Source organism: Phascolarctos cinereus, unplaced genomic scaffold, assembly GCF_003287225.1.
Source record: "Phascolarctos cinereus isolate Bilbo 61053 unplaced genomic scaffold, phaCin_HiC Scaffold_5;HRSCAF=322, whole genome shotgun sequence".
NCBI lineage: Eukaryota > Metazoa > Chordata > Mammalia > Diprotodontia > Phascolarctidae > Phascolarctos > Phascolarctos cinereus.
Genome location: NW_027555958.1, coordinates 84,183,885 through 84,199,481, shown reverse-complemented (window position 1 = coordinate 84,199,481; position 15,597 = coordinate 84,183,885). Strand labels below are relative to the sequence as shown.

The following is a 15,597-nucleotide window of genomic DNA, read 5'->3' as shown; positions in this document are numbered from 1 at the left end:
CCTGTTAATACAGCATATAACTTTCTCCTTTTCTTTCTCCCACTTGCTGAGGATCAATGAAATCTAAAATCTTAAAACAGCTAACAAGAGAAGTCATGCTTTCTCTGAGCAGAAAGAAAACAAATAGCAAACATCAGGATTTGCCAAAAGGAGTATAACATTCACAGGTCAATTCAATTCAATAGGCAGCTATTTATGTAAACAGTACTACTGGGGTTGCAAAGAAAGAAATCAAACAGTTTTTTGCCCTTTTGGAGTTTACATTCTACTGGGTTGGGGGTGGGGGTGGGAGGTGAGGGAATAGAACATGCACATTAGTAAATATAAAGCATGTACAAGATACCACTGATTAGCATACAGGATCTCCTTTTGGTCACTATACTTTTAAAGTCTGAAGAAACCAGAGAAAGTGCAAAGAAAAATACTAAGCACCCCAAAAAACCTAGAAAATAGAACCTTCAAGAAATGGATAAAGAATTAAGCCTGCTTTCTTTTTCCTAAATGAAAGACAAACATGTGACTTAACTCTTACCTTAAGAGTTTATGAGGGGGCAGCTAGGTGGCACAGTAGATACAGCACCGGTCCTGAAGTCAGGAAGACCTGAGCAAATCCGGCCTCAGACACATAACACTCACTGTTTGTGTGACTCTGGGCGAGTCACTTAACCCCAATTGCCTCACCAAAAAAAAAAAAAGTTTATGAGACAGGTGCTAAGCCATTGTTGCTATCCCTGGAACACTGCATAAGAGGAAATGATACAAATCAAGGCAGGGGAGATTTTCACAAAAAATAACTTCTCGACTATCTTGATAATAAATACTGGAATGGAACTTTGTGAAATCAATCTCTAGGTATCTTTAAGAAGAGAATAAAAGGAATAGGATCACTGTAAGGTGTGGATGGGACAGTAACTAGCAACAGAGAGAAGGTGGAACTGCTGAATTATTATTTTGTATCTTTTTTCTGTGCCAAGGTGACCTGTAGATTGGAAAGGATAGAAAAAAAAGTGGTTAATAGGGTTAATAACCAACATTGGTTACTATAGTGGTTATTAATGTTATATTAATTATAATATATTATTTGAATTATAATATTATAGTGGTTATTTGTAACCACTATAAATAAGAGCTCACCTATCTGTTCTTGTTGAATTCAAATCACCTGGCCCGGGTGACTTGGATCCTTGAATTTTGAAAGAAGTGATGGATATGACAGCTGATATTCGAAAGATTGTAGAGGGAAAAAAAGACCATAGGAATGGAGAAGGGCAAATACTGTCTTCATTTTCAATGGATAAAGAATAGAGTTGGCAAGCTGTACACCAGTGATTTTGACTCTGATTACTGGCAAAATTCTAGAAAGCTTAGGTAAAAGATGGTTAGCAAATATTTAGATAAAAATACGTTCACAAAGAACTAACATCGCTCCATCAAAGATAAATCACACCAGGTTAACTTTATTTGCTTATTACACTGGTAGATTCAGGAATGTTACAAATAAAGTTCACCTAGATTTTGTTAAAGCATCCAGTAAGAACTCTCCTATTCTGCTTTCGGAAAAGACAGAGAAGTGAGGCTGCTTGGTAGTACAACCAGATAGATTCAGAATTAGTTGAACGGCTAATAATAATAGCTAGCAGTAATTACATAGTGCTTTAAGATTTGCAAAGTGGTTTATTTAGACTATTTAATTTGATCTTCACAATAATCCCTTGAGGTAAATACTGTTATTATTCCCATTCTGCATATGAGAAATTTTCTCTACGTTCCAATGACAGTGTCCTCTCTGTTGTTCCAATTATTAGACTTGCCATCTCTAGACTTAGAACATTTTTACTGGCTGACCTCTCATCATTTCCACTTCCCAACTTTCCTGCCTTCCTCCAAGTACCAGCTAAAATCCCACCTCCTACAGGAAGTCTTTCCCAAACTCCCTTAATACTAGTGTCTTCCCCCTGTTGATTATTTCTTATTTATCCCATGTATTACTTCTTTGTAGATTGTTGTTCGTGTGTTGTCTCTTCCATTAGACGGTCAACTCCTTGAGAACAGGTACTGACTTTTACCTTTCTTTGTATCCCCAGTGCTTACAGAGTGCCTAGCATATAGTAGGTGTTCAATAAATGTTTATTGAAGATGCAGAAAAAGCTTTTGACAAAACACAACAACCATTCCTATTTAAAAAACCACTAAAGAGGACAGGAATAAATGGAGCTTTCCTTAAAATGGTAAGTAGTATCTATCTAAAGCCATCAGCAAGCATTATCTGCAATGGGAATAAGCTAGAAGCCTTCTCAATAAAACAAATTTTTGTTGATTGAATGAGTAGTACCTGGCACATAGTGGATACTTAACAATGCTTGTTGATCGAATAGTCACTGATGATTCAGAGTCAATTCAGAGTCTATAATGTGCCTCAGGAATCCATGCTTGCTCCTGTGATGTTCAACATTTTTCTTAATGACTTTGATTAAGGCACAGATGGTAAACTTATCAAATTTGCAGATTGCATAAATCCCGGCAGGGTAGGGGTTGAGGGAGAGGATAGATAATGCACTGGATGACAAAGGTAGATCCAAAAAGATATTTGATAGACTAGAATGCTGGACTACTTCTACTGAGATGCTATTTCACTGGGATAACTAAAGAGTCTCGCTTTTGGTTCCAAAAAATGAACTTCGCAAGTTCAAGACAAGTGACATTTTATTAAACAGCAATTTGTTTTACAACATACCTGGGAGTATCTTAGCAAACTATAAGCTCAATATAAGTCAACATTGATATAAGCCAAAAAAAAAAAGTTGTTAATGTGATATTAGGCTGCATTAAGAAAGGCATAGCCTGCAGGTATAAAGAATTGATAATCCTGCTATACTGTGCCCTGGTCTTGCCACACCTGGAATAATGTGATAAATTCTGGCCATGACATTTAGGAAGGGGAACACTGAGAATCTGAAGAGTGTCCAGAAGAGGGCAATCAGAATGGTGAAGGGCTTTGAGCACATACCCAACAACGACTGGGTTGAGGAAGATGTTTAGTCCAGAAGAAGAGAATACTAAGGGAGAGCATCATAGCTGTTTTCAAATATGTCAGGGTCTATCAGGTGGAAGATGCACTAGACTGTTTGTCCCCTGATGGCAGAAGTAGAAGTAATAATCAGAAGTTGCAAGGAGGCAAATATAGGCTAAATATCAGGGGCCAGGGTGAGGGGAATCTTTGTAGCAATTAGGATTACCCCAAAATGTAAATGATTGCTTCTGAAGACAGTGAGTTCCTCACCCGTCTCATTGAAGGTCCTTAAGCAGAAGGTGAATGATCCTTTATTGAGTATGTTGTGGTAGGGATCTTTTTTTAAGTATGGGTTGGAATAACAGAAATCTATTTTATCTCACCCCTAACCCACTGGGAAGGGGGAGAAAAACAAAATCTTCATAGCAAATATCTGTAGTCAAGAAAAACAAAATTCCTCATTGCTGTGTCCAGAATCTATATGTCTCATTCTGCTCTTGAGTTCATAACCTCTCATTCAGAAGATAGACAATGTTTCATCATTGGTCCTCTGGAATCATGGATAGTTATTGAATTGATTAGAATTCTTATGGCTTTCCAAGTTGTTTCTTTTTAGTCTTGCTGTTATCATGTAAATTGTTCCCCTGACTCTGTTCATTTCATTCATTAGTTCATATAAATCTTCAAAAATCATTGGTTTAAATAATATTGACGTTATAGAATAAAATTTTCTGGTACTGTTCACTTCACTCTGCATCAATTCAGACAAGTTTTTCCATATCTCTTTGAAACGATGTTTTTTCATGATTTCTTACAGTATGTACAAATGTATTCGATTACATCCATATACCACAGTTAGTTTAACTATTCCCCAATTTATAGGAATCCCCTTGGTTTCCAGTTTTTTACTACCAAAAAAAGAGCTGTTATAAATATTTTTGTGCATATAGGACCTTTTCCTCTTCCTTTGATTTCTTTGTGGTACAAGCCTAGCATTGGTATAACTAAAGCAAAGGACATGCATTATTGAGTAAACTTTGTGAATAACTTGAAGTTGTTTTGGGGGAATGGTGGGACCCACTCACAGCTCCAACAGTGCATCAGGATGCCTGTTTACCCATAGCTCCTCCAACATTTGTCATTTTCTCTTTTAGTCATCTTTGCCAATTTAATGGATGTGAGATAGGACATCTGAATTGCTTGGTTTCTCTAATTATAGTTATTTGTAACATTTTTTCATATAGCTAGAGATAGCCTGAGTTTCTTCCTTTGGGGACTGACTGTTCATATACTTAGATCATTTAACAATTGGGAATGGCTCTTATTCTTATAAATTTGAATCAGTAACTCATATGTGTATCTTGGAAATGAGACTTTTATCAGAAAAACTTGCTGCAAAGATTTTTTTTCCTAGTCAATTGTTCCCCCTTTAATCTTAGATGCATTGGATTTATTTACAGGAAAATATTTTTAATTTTACATAATTGAATTATCTATTTTATTTCAGTGATCATGGAATTTTTCTCCTATGGGTGATAGGTAATTTTCCCTTCTCTTTCATGTATCCATTTGGAGCTTATCTTGGAATAAGGTATGATGTTATGGTCTAAATCTCATTTCTTCCATATAGCTGTCCAATTTTCCCAGAATTTTTTTAATCAAATAGTAAGCCCTTAGATGTGAGAACCTAACACTAGGCTACTAGGTTTGTTCGCTTCTGTATGTTATGTACCTACTGTAGGTTCCATTAATTAATTTCTCTATTCTTTTTAAATAGCACTATGTGCTTTGTAAATTACTGCTGTATGGTATTAATCCTCAATTGGTATTTTTAGGCCTGCTTTGCTCCCACTTTTTGCCTTATTTCCACTAAGATTTTTGACCTTTTGTCCCTCCATATGAATTTCATCATTATTTTTCTAATTCTGTAATCATTTGGTGGTTTGTTTGGTATGACATTGAATAAGTAAATTAATTTAGATAGTACTGTCATTTTTTATTATGTTGACTCATCTACCCATGAACAATTTTTCTCCAATTATTTATTTGGCTCTATCTTTATTTCTGTAAATAGTGGCTTGTAAACTACATGGCCATTCAGTTCCCTTCCAACTTTGTGATTCTGTAAGATAAAATAATAATAATCACTATCATAACATCCTCAGTTCCTTCAATCAATCCCTGTGGGCCATGGACTCAAGCCCTTCATCATGCCTTCTTCTGGGCACTCTCCAGCTTATCAATGTCCTTCCTAAATATGTTGTCCAGAATTCACAACATTATTCCAGGTGTGGCCTGACCAGGGCAGAGTATAGGACTGTCAACTCCTTATTCCTGGGAGCTATGCCTCTCTAAATATAGCCCAATATCAAACTACTATTGTTGTTTTCCTGGAATATCTAAAAATACAGAATGGAGTAGATGTTCTATCAAGGTCTTTCTTGACTATTTGAATTTTACCTGAGTCCAGTCTGATGCTACCTTTTCATCAAAGAATGAAATCATCACAAAGAGAAAATTCATTAGAGAAAAGGATCTGTGTAGTTATGTATGATAGTGGTGTTTGTTTATTGGAACAGTTAACTCCTTGCACTCGTTATCTGTGATGTGTTTGGTATTTGTTGACTATATTAAAATTCTCCTTGGAATGATAGTATCAAATACCTTATTGTTCTTGGGTATCCACAGCTACAGGATAAGAAAATTACATTACACCCCATCTGTCCTGCCAAAAATTCTCTCCAAAAAAAAAAAATCCAAAGAATTGACATTAAGTTAAAATATATCATTTCCACGTAGGAGCAAACTAGGCAAATAAATTCATCCTGAGTCATAAGCACATGGTGTACCTAAACAAACAAAAATACCCAAAATAAACTGCATAGAGAGAAGCTAACCTAAAAGAAAGTGTGCTATGTGCAAGTAATGTTTAAATACAAAATTCAACCATTGTACTTATACTGTGTATTTTTAGGTACTGATATGCACACAGATCAAATACGGCAACTTCACAGGAAAGGGATACCAGGCATTTTAAAAAGATTTTCTGAATCTATTTCCAAGGATGATTTAAGGAATAAAAAGGAAATTCAAGGAGTCTCAGCTCTGCTCCTACTTTGTTTCCTAAAGTTGAACATGTTACTTGGTAGTTGTGTGCCTCAGTTGCCCCAGATAGCCAATACAGACACTTCACAGGATGATTAAAAAGATCAGATTTTAGGGATGGCTTAAAATACATGCTGGCCTTAGAATTTTACTACCACATTAAACAAGAACATTTTATAAGCACACATCAATTCAAACTCTGTATAAACATGAACAATACATTCTTTTTTTATGTGTACTGTATTTATTTTTTTTCTTTGCCAAGAAAACCCCAGGAGTTTTTAATTAACTAATTTTTAGTTTCCAACATTCACTTTTATAAGGTTTTGAGTTCTAAATTATCCCCCTACCTCCCATCTTTCCTCCCCAAGACAACATACAATCTGATATAGGCTATACATATACAATCATATTAAACATATTTCCATATTAGTCACCGAACAATACACTCATGAATTGAACATTTTCTCTCTAAGAAGATGAACATAGGTGAAAGCACAGATATGAAATTTCAATGCAAACTAAGTCTCCCAAGCAAGAACAACTTATACAATGACAACAACATTATAAAGAAAAATAACTTTGAAAGATGTTAGAACTTTAATCAGTGCAATGATAAACCAGAAATCCAGAGGACCGAAGACGAAACATGCCGCCTATCTCCTGCCAGAAAGGTGATGTAGAGGGTAGAATGAGACACATATTTTTGGACATGGTCAACGTAGGGATTTGTTTTACTAGACTATACATCTTCTTATGAGAGTTTTCTTTTTTTTTTAATTGTTCATTGGGGTGTATGATCAGTGGAAGGGAGAGATAATAAATGCTTATACAAATAAAATAAATTTATGTTTTAAAAAGACTTCTACATTAGATAATCTGAAGACTAGAATATTTAAGTCTATTTTTTTAAAAAAAGTAATGTCTCACTATTTCCCTTAATTTTTTGGAAAGTCATGATTTTTAAAATAAAAGGGCAGTTATATAAGATATTATAGTTTTAGGTCAATTTCTTCATCAGTCCAACAAACAGATTGTGGAAGACAGATAGTGTGCATCAGCTGTCTAGGAATTTCATGTATTTTCATTATGTTTGGCTAAGGATAAGGGTTTGAGTTATTTGGCAAATGAATGAGCAAACTGCTAAATCCTCATCAATTAGTTTTTGAGCATGTTTTGATCTTTTTAACAAAATCATCAAAATTAAATTTTTAAACATAATAATCTACAACAGGGAGAAGTTTATCCCATTTTCTTTCCTATCACCTTAAAATTGGGTACACTGATAAATGAGGGGCTCTCTTTCACCACCTCACTGTGGCCAGCAGCACCTGAGAACATTAAAAATGAAGCTCATCTTGCCTAGAACATATAGCACTTTTCACTTAAGAAAGAGGAGGGAAATGGCACCAATCCCAAGAGGGGCTGAACTTCCCTGTGCATGAATCACTTCACAAATGTATCATTTTTCAGGTCAAGGGTATTTTTTTTTAATTTTTAGGACTCAGAAAAGGTCATACCATCCCACCAAATAACTTTTGATTGAACCTCACCTTTACAAAACCCACAACTTTCGTGATATCAAAAACAGTCCAAACTTCCCCAAACTGCCCCACACCCCTCCAATGTAGCTGGAGATTCAGCCTCTTACCTTTTTTAGAAACAGTTTCTGCAGTTTCTTGTGTGGTAGCCTGATCATCTTTCACTCCAATGATCAGAGACAATCAAATTCCAAAAAAATCCATCATCTTCCTTGTCATTGTCTCGTTACAGTTAGCTTCATCTAAAAGATTTGGGCAATCACCAGTACTATGTGTCTCAGTGTCTCTCTCTTCCTCTCCCACTCCAAAGTCTCCCTTTCTCCAGCCCCCTTCCAGCCACAGATAAAAAAATAAATCAAATAGCTAAACTGGCTTTATCTCATCATTGCCTTGAAATCAGTTCTCAGAGGCAAAGAGGCTCTGGCTTCATTCAGCAAAAACCTGGTTCTGTTTGTCAGCTCACAGAAAGAAGGGAGAGGAGGGAGAGAGAGAGAGAGAGAGAGAAAGAAGAGGGGGAGAAACCCAACAACAACAATAACAACAATGACCTGGCCAGCTTTCAAGGCTGTACCTCTCCTCCTACAGAACAGCCAAGTTACTCAGGTTCTAACGAGCTACAGAAGCCACAATCAGAGAAGCTGGCAGTATACGTTTGAATCTTTCCAGGCTGGACTTCAGAAGAAACTAGTTCAGCCTCTAGAACTGTCACAGATACTCAGTTTAGCTGATTGAGTGAGCAGCTCACCATAGCACACCTGTCAACTGTTTATATGTTATGTGTCTCAGCTGAAAATAAGAGACGGATTTCTCATCTATACACTTTACTTGATGTGGTTTAAATAAAGAAGTAGATCTCTTCTTTATGAGAAATAGGGCAGAAAAAGGTAGGAGGAAAACCAAAAGGTATTTGTCTTTGAGAAACTACAGGGTCATCTGGTACACATTAATTTAATAATGAATTTAACCCACCCAACCACCCACCCCCGACTGTCTTAAAGCTCAGGGTTGTTTTTTTTTTTAATCTGCTTGCCTTACTTATAAAAGAATCAGTTCATATATTTATTCCAGAAAAATAAACTCCTTTATTCCCATCACTTGCACCATATGCTGCCTCTGTCCAGCCTAAGAGCACATCAAGCTTGCCAAAATACAGACACATCTGGTCCATCACTTCCTATCTCCACTATATAAAGAGGGGAGACACACACCCTGACTTTTTCCAATTAACTAAAAAGGTGGAAGGACAATTCCCCTTTGCAAAGAACTTCCTATGCTTGGAAAATCACTGTTTACAAACAACTTTTCATGCTTTCATCTCTATTCAACTGCTCCTGAACTGGGTGCATTCTATGTTCTTTTACTGAGTGACAAGGTTAGTTAAAACTCATCTGTCCATATAAAATATGTGCATATATGATATCACTCGGAGGTGAACACGCCTGATGGTACTTTAGGGAATAATGAAAAGTAGGTCGCTCCACAAATAAATCTCACCGGTACAATTTATATTAATTACAATTCCTGCTTCAGAAAAATTAAGTTGGGAACCTGTCACTGCATTTTAAAAAGAGCACAGATGAAATATGCCACTCATCTTCACATTAGGTAAGGGCAGTGAGCCCTCTTCTGAGCCTATTGACAGTTCTCTAATTATGAACATAAAAGGCCATATACTGAACCCAATTACATCTAAAGCATAGAATGGCTGTACATCTTTTATAGCCTAGCAGATGACAAAATAAACCAAACATCTGCTCATTGATGAAGGTTTTATGAAATCTCTCATTAATTTTTGCAGCTTCTTAAATGGCACCACCTAATACCAACTGGGGAAAAAGGGGAAATTGAAGCTATAATACTGCTTGAAATTAAGGAAAGTCACTTGGTTGTTTCTTACAAATTTACAATGATGCACTTTTTAAATGCATAAGAAAAACAACTAAAAGGGATAATGTGCATCATGCTCCCAAAATCTCAAGCATCATCTCATGACAAAAAATATTGCCTCCCTTTTACATAGAAGAAAATTATAATTCCTGGAGATGAAATTATTTAAGGTCATACAAGGGATAGTAGCACAAAAAGTATTAGCTCTCCCTTTAGCCACACATACCACTGAAAGGAATAGTTATATAAAAATTAACTTTACTGGGCTTTAGCCACAACACTTAAAAATTTACATCTCAATTCTCTGTCTATTCCCTTAACCCACACTTGAATCCCAAAACCACAGGACCAAAAAAATTCATCTACACCCTGCTCTACTACAATGACCATTGAGCTACTTGGAATATAGCTGCCCTTAATTTTCATGCAAAGATTTGCTTAAAAGCCAGAATTTCTTCAGAGAGTACTGGCAAACCTTAGCCTCCTTTCCATTTCATAGAATCTCCACAGTCTCTCATTCTCACTATAGATTTCTTCCCTTTTTATAGCAGATGCTGCATCCAACGAGGCCACTACAGAGAAAGAAACTTCTTCCAATTCTATCCCCATTACATTTCTAAGAGAATAGTGAAGGTAGCCAAGTGAATGGATCACAACTGATATTTCCAAAATACTTCTGTCATGACCTAAGCCTGCTTGATCCTTCAAGACTCTGGATCTGTAAGCTCATCAGTTGTGTATAGTTCACAATTTTTCTTCACCTTTTCATCCCGTGTGATTCTTGCCCATATTTTTCCAAATAAACTATCAGCAATGATCTACCAAGATCTCTGGTTTTCCCTTTCTGCCTTTACTATTTCAGGAGTACCAATGTGACATTCAAGCTGTTCATCTGTCATTTCTTACTCTAGCTACGAGATCCACCTATCTCCTTCTGTTCTAGTTAGAAACAAAGTTTGACTGTTGAAAAATTTCCCCCTTATTTGTTTTCTGAATTCCAGTAAACTACTAATATGTACAGATAAAGAAAATATATTTGGATTTTCTAATTGTTCCAATCAAATTCCAATTAAAACAAAATAATGAAAGGGGGGGAGTGATTCCTTAATTAAGTATTGATAACAGCTAAAATTCATATGATGTAATGGACAATGGCTACCTTAGTGTGTGAGGAGAAGAGGGGGCAGTTTTTCAATCATGTGTATGATAGAAATAGCTTCAGGATGCGAATATTTGGGAGCTATTTTGCATGCTGGATGGAAATTCCAGCTCAACATAAATTGAAAAGTATCAGTTATAGTAATTTTTTTTAAAAGGAGGATATGTCAGCAGTGACATTAACCTATTTCAGTAATTAAAAGATAACCTCTTTAAAGTGACTTTTCTGAATGGAAGTATACTGGGATGTTTGCTCAATGGAAAGTCCTTATTAATCAGATTGATTTTCACTATAAGGAGAGAATAGTTAGCTCTCAACTATTCAAGGAAACAGGAACCGGCCTGCCAACCTTGGGTGAATGTAACTCAGTGGCAGACCAGTAACTCAAAAATTTCAACTTTATCTCTTATCAAGCAGTGTTCAAAAATAAAATAGATAAGTTCTGAATTTCTTTCCCAGCTTCTAATCTCATATATGTGTACTGATATTGCCAAACAGAAGACAACAGTAACAAGAAAGCACAATAGAAAAAAAAAGCCTTTAAAGGCCACGCACTGCATCATGGTATACAGTCCAAAGTATGTTGATTCTGGAGTCAAAGGGCCTAGCTACATTCTAGGTCTGCTAAATTACCACCAGTCTGACATCAGATAAACCACAACCTCCAGGAACCTCAGTTTCTCATCTCAGTGAGTCAATTGACATTTATTAAGTGCCTTATTAAAGTATTTTATTATTGTCATATTTATTAAGTGGCACTTATGAAGTGCCAGGCATTGTGCTAAGTGCATGGGATGCAGAGAAAGGCAAAATATAGTCCCTGCTCTCAACGAGCTCACAATCTAATGGGAGAAACATCTGTAAAATTATCTATAAAAATTGGAGTGCCAGGGAGAAGTCGACTAGATAATCTCTGGGTTCCATTCCAGATCTAAATCATATAAGAATTATCATCTATGAATTCCTGACTAGTATAGCATTCATAGAATTCTTGGTTGTTCAAAATTCAAGTCAAATTGAACTATCTGAAAATGCACATATTAGAATGAGAAGTTAATTATCCAGGACTTAGAGCGCTTCAAAATGTAATGGCTAAACAGACTAGGGCCCTTACAAAGGAATTATGTGAGCTCCCTTGGCTTTTTGTCAGCAATTTATATCCTTCACTTTTAATGGACTGTAGCTTTAGAACTGTGGAAGAACGTTGACTAAATTTTGCCATGGTTAGTTAGGATAGCCTTTTATTGAATGCCGTGGTAAACAGCTATAACATAGTCTGTCTACTTACCTTTCCTCTATATTATTCTCTTAAAAATTCATCTATTTTGCATAATAGCTAACCTTTCTTATGTTCAACAGCATCCTCTTAAGGATTTATTGTTATCATGGCATGAGGCATTCATCTTCCAGCTACAGGAATAAAAGACTTGAACAAATGGATCTAAAAAACTTAAAGTTCTTTTATAATTTCATAGTACTTTAATTATCTCAAGCTGGAAGAATTTGTCTGCATCTTGCTCTCTCTATATGTCTAAATTCCCAAACTAGAGTCACTTCATATTCAACATCAAATTCTTCCTCAAATCTGTTTTGAACTACCTTGCAATCCTAAATTACCTTGGTAGTCCAAATTCCTGGCCTCTGCACCACATTGGCACTGTCCTTTAAATCTTTTGCATGAAAAATGGTTCCTTTTAAAAATAATATTTTATTTTTCCCCATTACATGTAAAAACCATTTTAACATTAGTTTTTTTTTTAATTTTGAGTTCCAAATTCTATCCAACCCTTCCTCCCCTCATCCCTTCCTGAGAGGGTAAGCAATCTGACATAGGTTATATGTGTGCAATCATATAAAACATTTCCATATTAGTGAAAAAATAGTGCTATTTTTACATGTCCCCTTTTACTACAATGCACTCTCTTCCTTTTGTCGGTGATTTTTTTTGTTGGATCTACTTTGTAAAACTTATTAAGTATGAACATATGAATCAGAAGCATTCCAAACACATTAAACTGCATCTCAACCAGACAATGGCTCCTATCAGGAACCATTGAAACCATATGGTATCTGGTAGCTGTTAATACTCAACGTCAAGACCATCCTCCCTGGAGCAAAGGAAAATCATATTTTTTGAGGTTTCAAACAACCCAAAATTTCCAAAACAGAAGACTTTGTGAGGAAAAAACATGGGCAGCATGTTGAGTCAGAGGACCTAGGTTCAAATTCTGGCCCAGCTACTTCCTGCATGTGAGACCTTTGCAAATCACTTTGTCTTGCTAAGCCATGATTTCCTCATCAGTTATATGGGAGAGTTGAAATAGATGAGTAAGGATCTTTCCATCTTGCAAACTATGATCTTTTCATCAATGATCATTTGCTGTCCTTGTATGGGTATATAGGGGACAGCTAGGTGGCACAATGGATAGAGTGCCAGGCCTGGAGTCAGGAAGACTCATCTTTCTGAGTTCAAATCTGGCCTTGGACACTAATTGCATGACCTTAAACACATCACTTAAACCCTGTTTGCCTCAGTTTCCTCACCTAGAAAATGAATTGGAGAAGGAAATGGCAAACCACTCCATTATCTCTGCCAAGAAAACTCCAAATGGGGTGCCATGGAAAGTCAGACATGACTGAAAAACAACTGGACAACAACAATGGATATATGGTTTCCACGTTGAGCTGTAGTGTGGTAAGGTAGATAAAGGGCTGGTCTTCAGAAACCCAAGTTCTAGTCTCACATCTGACATAGACTAACCACTAACTGTGCAACCATCAGCAAGCTCTTAATTCCTCAGGCAACTCAATTCCATTGAGTTGCTGCTCTATATCAGTGGAAGTATCAACACTAGGAGTCTCCCACAAAGAAGAAATCACAGGTTTGGACCAAAAACAAGCAAACAAAAACAAAGATTATATTCACATTTTTTCAAGATGGGGAATAAGATGGTTAAAAATAAGGATTAAAGGCAGTCAATTTGGCTTGCCTAATTTAATTTAAAGTAAGTGCCCCCTGGAAAGTGATATACTTTAACCCTTAGAAATGACTATTGTCAAGGAAAATCATCAAGGCAATATCAGAAGCTATACAGATGAGATTAATTTTTAGGAAACCAAAGGACAGGTCTAGTCACATATGGTGAACATACTCCCAGAACACTGACTGTAGCAAATTGACAAATTTGCTAATTGACAATTGACAAATTTTTTGTCAAGCTTAAACTCTGTCTACCACAGTATCAAACCCCTATATCTTGCCACTGTATAGACCTTACTTTTCACTAGCCCCTGCAGACTCAAATCAAGTTGATCACATGGGTTTTGACCTTACTGTCACTCATGACACTACATTCCAATTCTAGTACTTTAGCTGTGTGGCCCATATTCTGGTTTCTAACCTTAGAATTATCATGTGATCTTTCTATCCTCTACTTGCAAAGTAATTTTCAAGTTTTGGCATTCTCTCCTCCAAAATGGGAAGACTTCAACCAAGGGTTGGGTCAGGCACAGATTATGACGAATATTGGTTCAAACTCCTGGGGGGGGGGGCCCATGGGTTCAGGGCAGACAATATATCAAGGAGGGATAAAGCTAGCCACTATTACCCTAATTGAGAGCCTGGAGAGCTCTAGAGACCTTGAATAATGGTCAAGTGATGCCTTGGGGTGACTGGCCCCTGTGTTCTTAACCTTTTTTGTATCATAGACCCCTTTGGCATTCTGGTAAAGACTATGCACCCCTCCTCAGAATGAGTTAGTGAAATAAAAGTATAATTATTCCCGCTTTAGTTAATGGGCTCTTAGGAGGGTGGAAAGGTGTGTGTGGGGGGGAAATGTTCAAAGACTCAAGGACCTCTGCCCTCAGGGAAGCATTAAGAGAAATAGCATGAGATTAGGGATTGAGTCTAGTTTTTAAATAAGGGGAAAGGATAGCTTACTGAGCTTTAAGAGAAAATATTCCAGGCATAAGGGTGAAATTATGTAAGAAAAGATCATATAAGTATATTGAAAAGTTAGGAAAAATTATTTGATCCGGGTATTTGCCCTTGTTTGTAAACAGTAGGGGGACCTCGATGTAGATATGAAATAACAAATTCTTTTTCAATCTTTCAAGGTTATCAGTGGCTGGAAATACCATGTGATTTGAGAAAGTCTACAAATAAATCACAAATTTAAAGAAATGTTCCCTTGGTCATTGGAAATAATTATGAGGCTGTCATCATTCTATTTACCTTCCTTACTAAATTATTATTAACTCATTTACTAATTGAAGATTACTTAAGTGAAAACTAGAGCCTATGCTATCAGGGATTCGGACCCTTATCATTGAGGAAATAGTTCACGAGGAAGCAGTGATCTCTTTAGTATTAATTAGGTCAGAACAGAAGGGTTAATTAGGGCATCTAAGCAGCTCAAAGTGAAACACAACAACAAAAACAAAAAAAAAACTGACTCTAAACTTTTCCTTATTTACATTTCAATTCAGTCACCCACCGTGGGTCTACATAAACTGCAATATAACACTAGCCTTCTTGCTCTTCCTTGCACAAGATACTCCATTTGCTGCTGTGTCTGTCTTCCATGGATGGAATGCTCTCCTCTAAAGCTAACCCCAATTCATCCTGTCTATATCTTGTTTGAACATAGTTGTTTAAATGTTGTCTTCCCATTAGACAATAAGGTCCTTGAGACCAGTTTTTTGCTTTCTCTGTATTCCCACTGTACCTGGGATATAATAGGCATTTAATAAATTATAGTTGACTGATTAACATAATTGCATTGAATAATTAAGAAAAAGCTAAGGAAAAAGAAACCTTTCTCCAACCTCCTTAATCTTAGTGCCTTGCCTCTCACTGATTTATCTTGTATCTATCTAGTTTGAACTTAATTGTT

The 15,597-nt window shown here is 36.3% G+C and overlaps 1 protein-coding gene across 3 annotated transcripts in view; it reads right to left on the bottom strand.

Annotated features, from left to right (window-relative positions):
* RPS6KA2 (ribosomal protein S6 kinase A2) overlaps nt 1–15,597 on the bottom strand; it is a 547,475-nt gene that overhangs the window by 444,646 nt on the left and 87,232 nt on the right. The window contains exon 1 of one of the 3 annotated variants that reach the window (XM_078155049.1): nt 7,767–8,201. The exons of the other annotated variants lie outside the window; for them this stretch is intronic. Coding sequence (XP_078011175.1) covers nt 7,767–7,814 — 48 coding nt within the window. The 5' untranslated portion in view covers nt 7,815–8,201. Of the gene's footprint in view, nt 1–7,766; nt 8,202–15,597 lie in introns of those variants that run through there. 3 annotated transcript variants of the gene reach the window in all.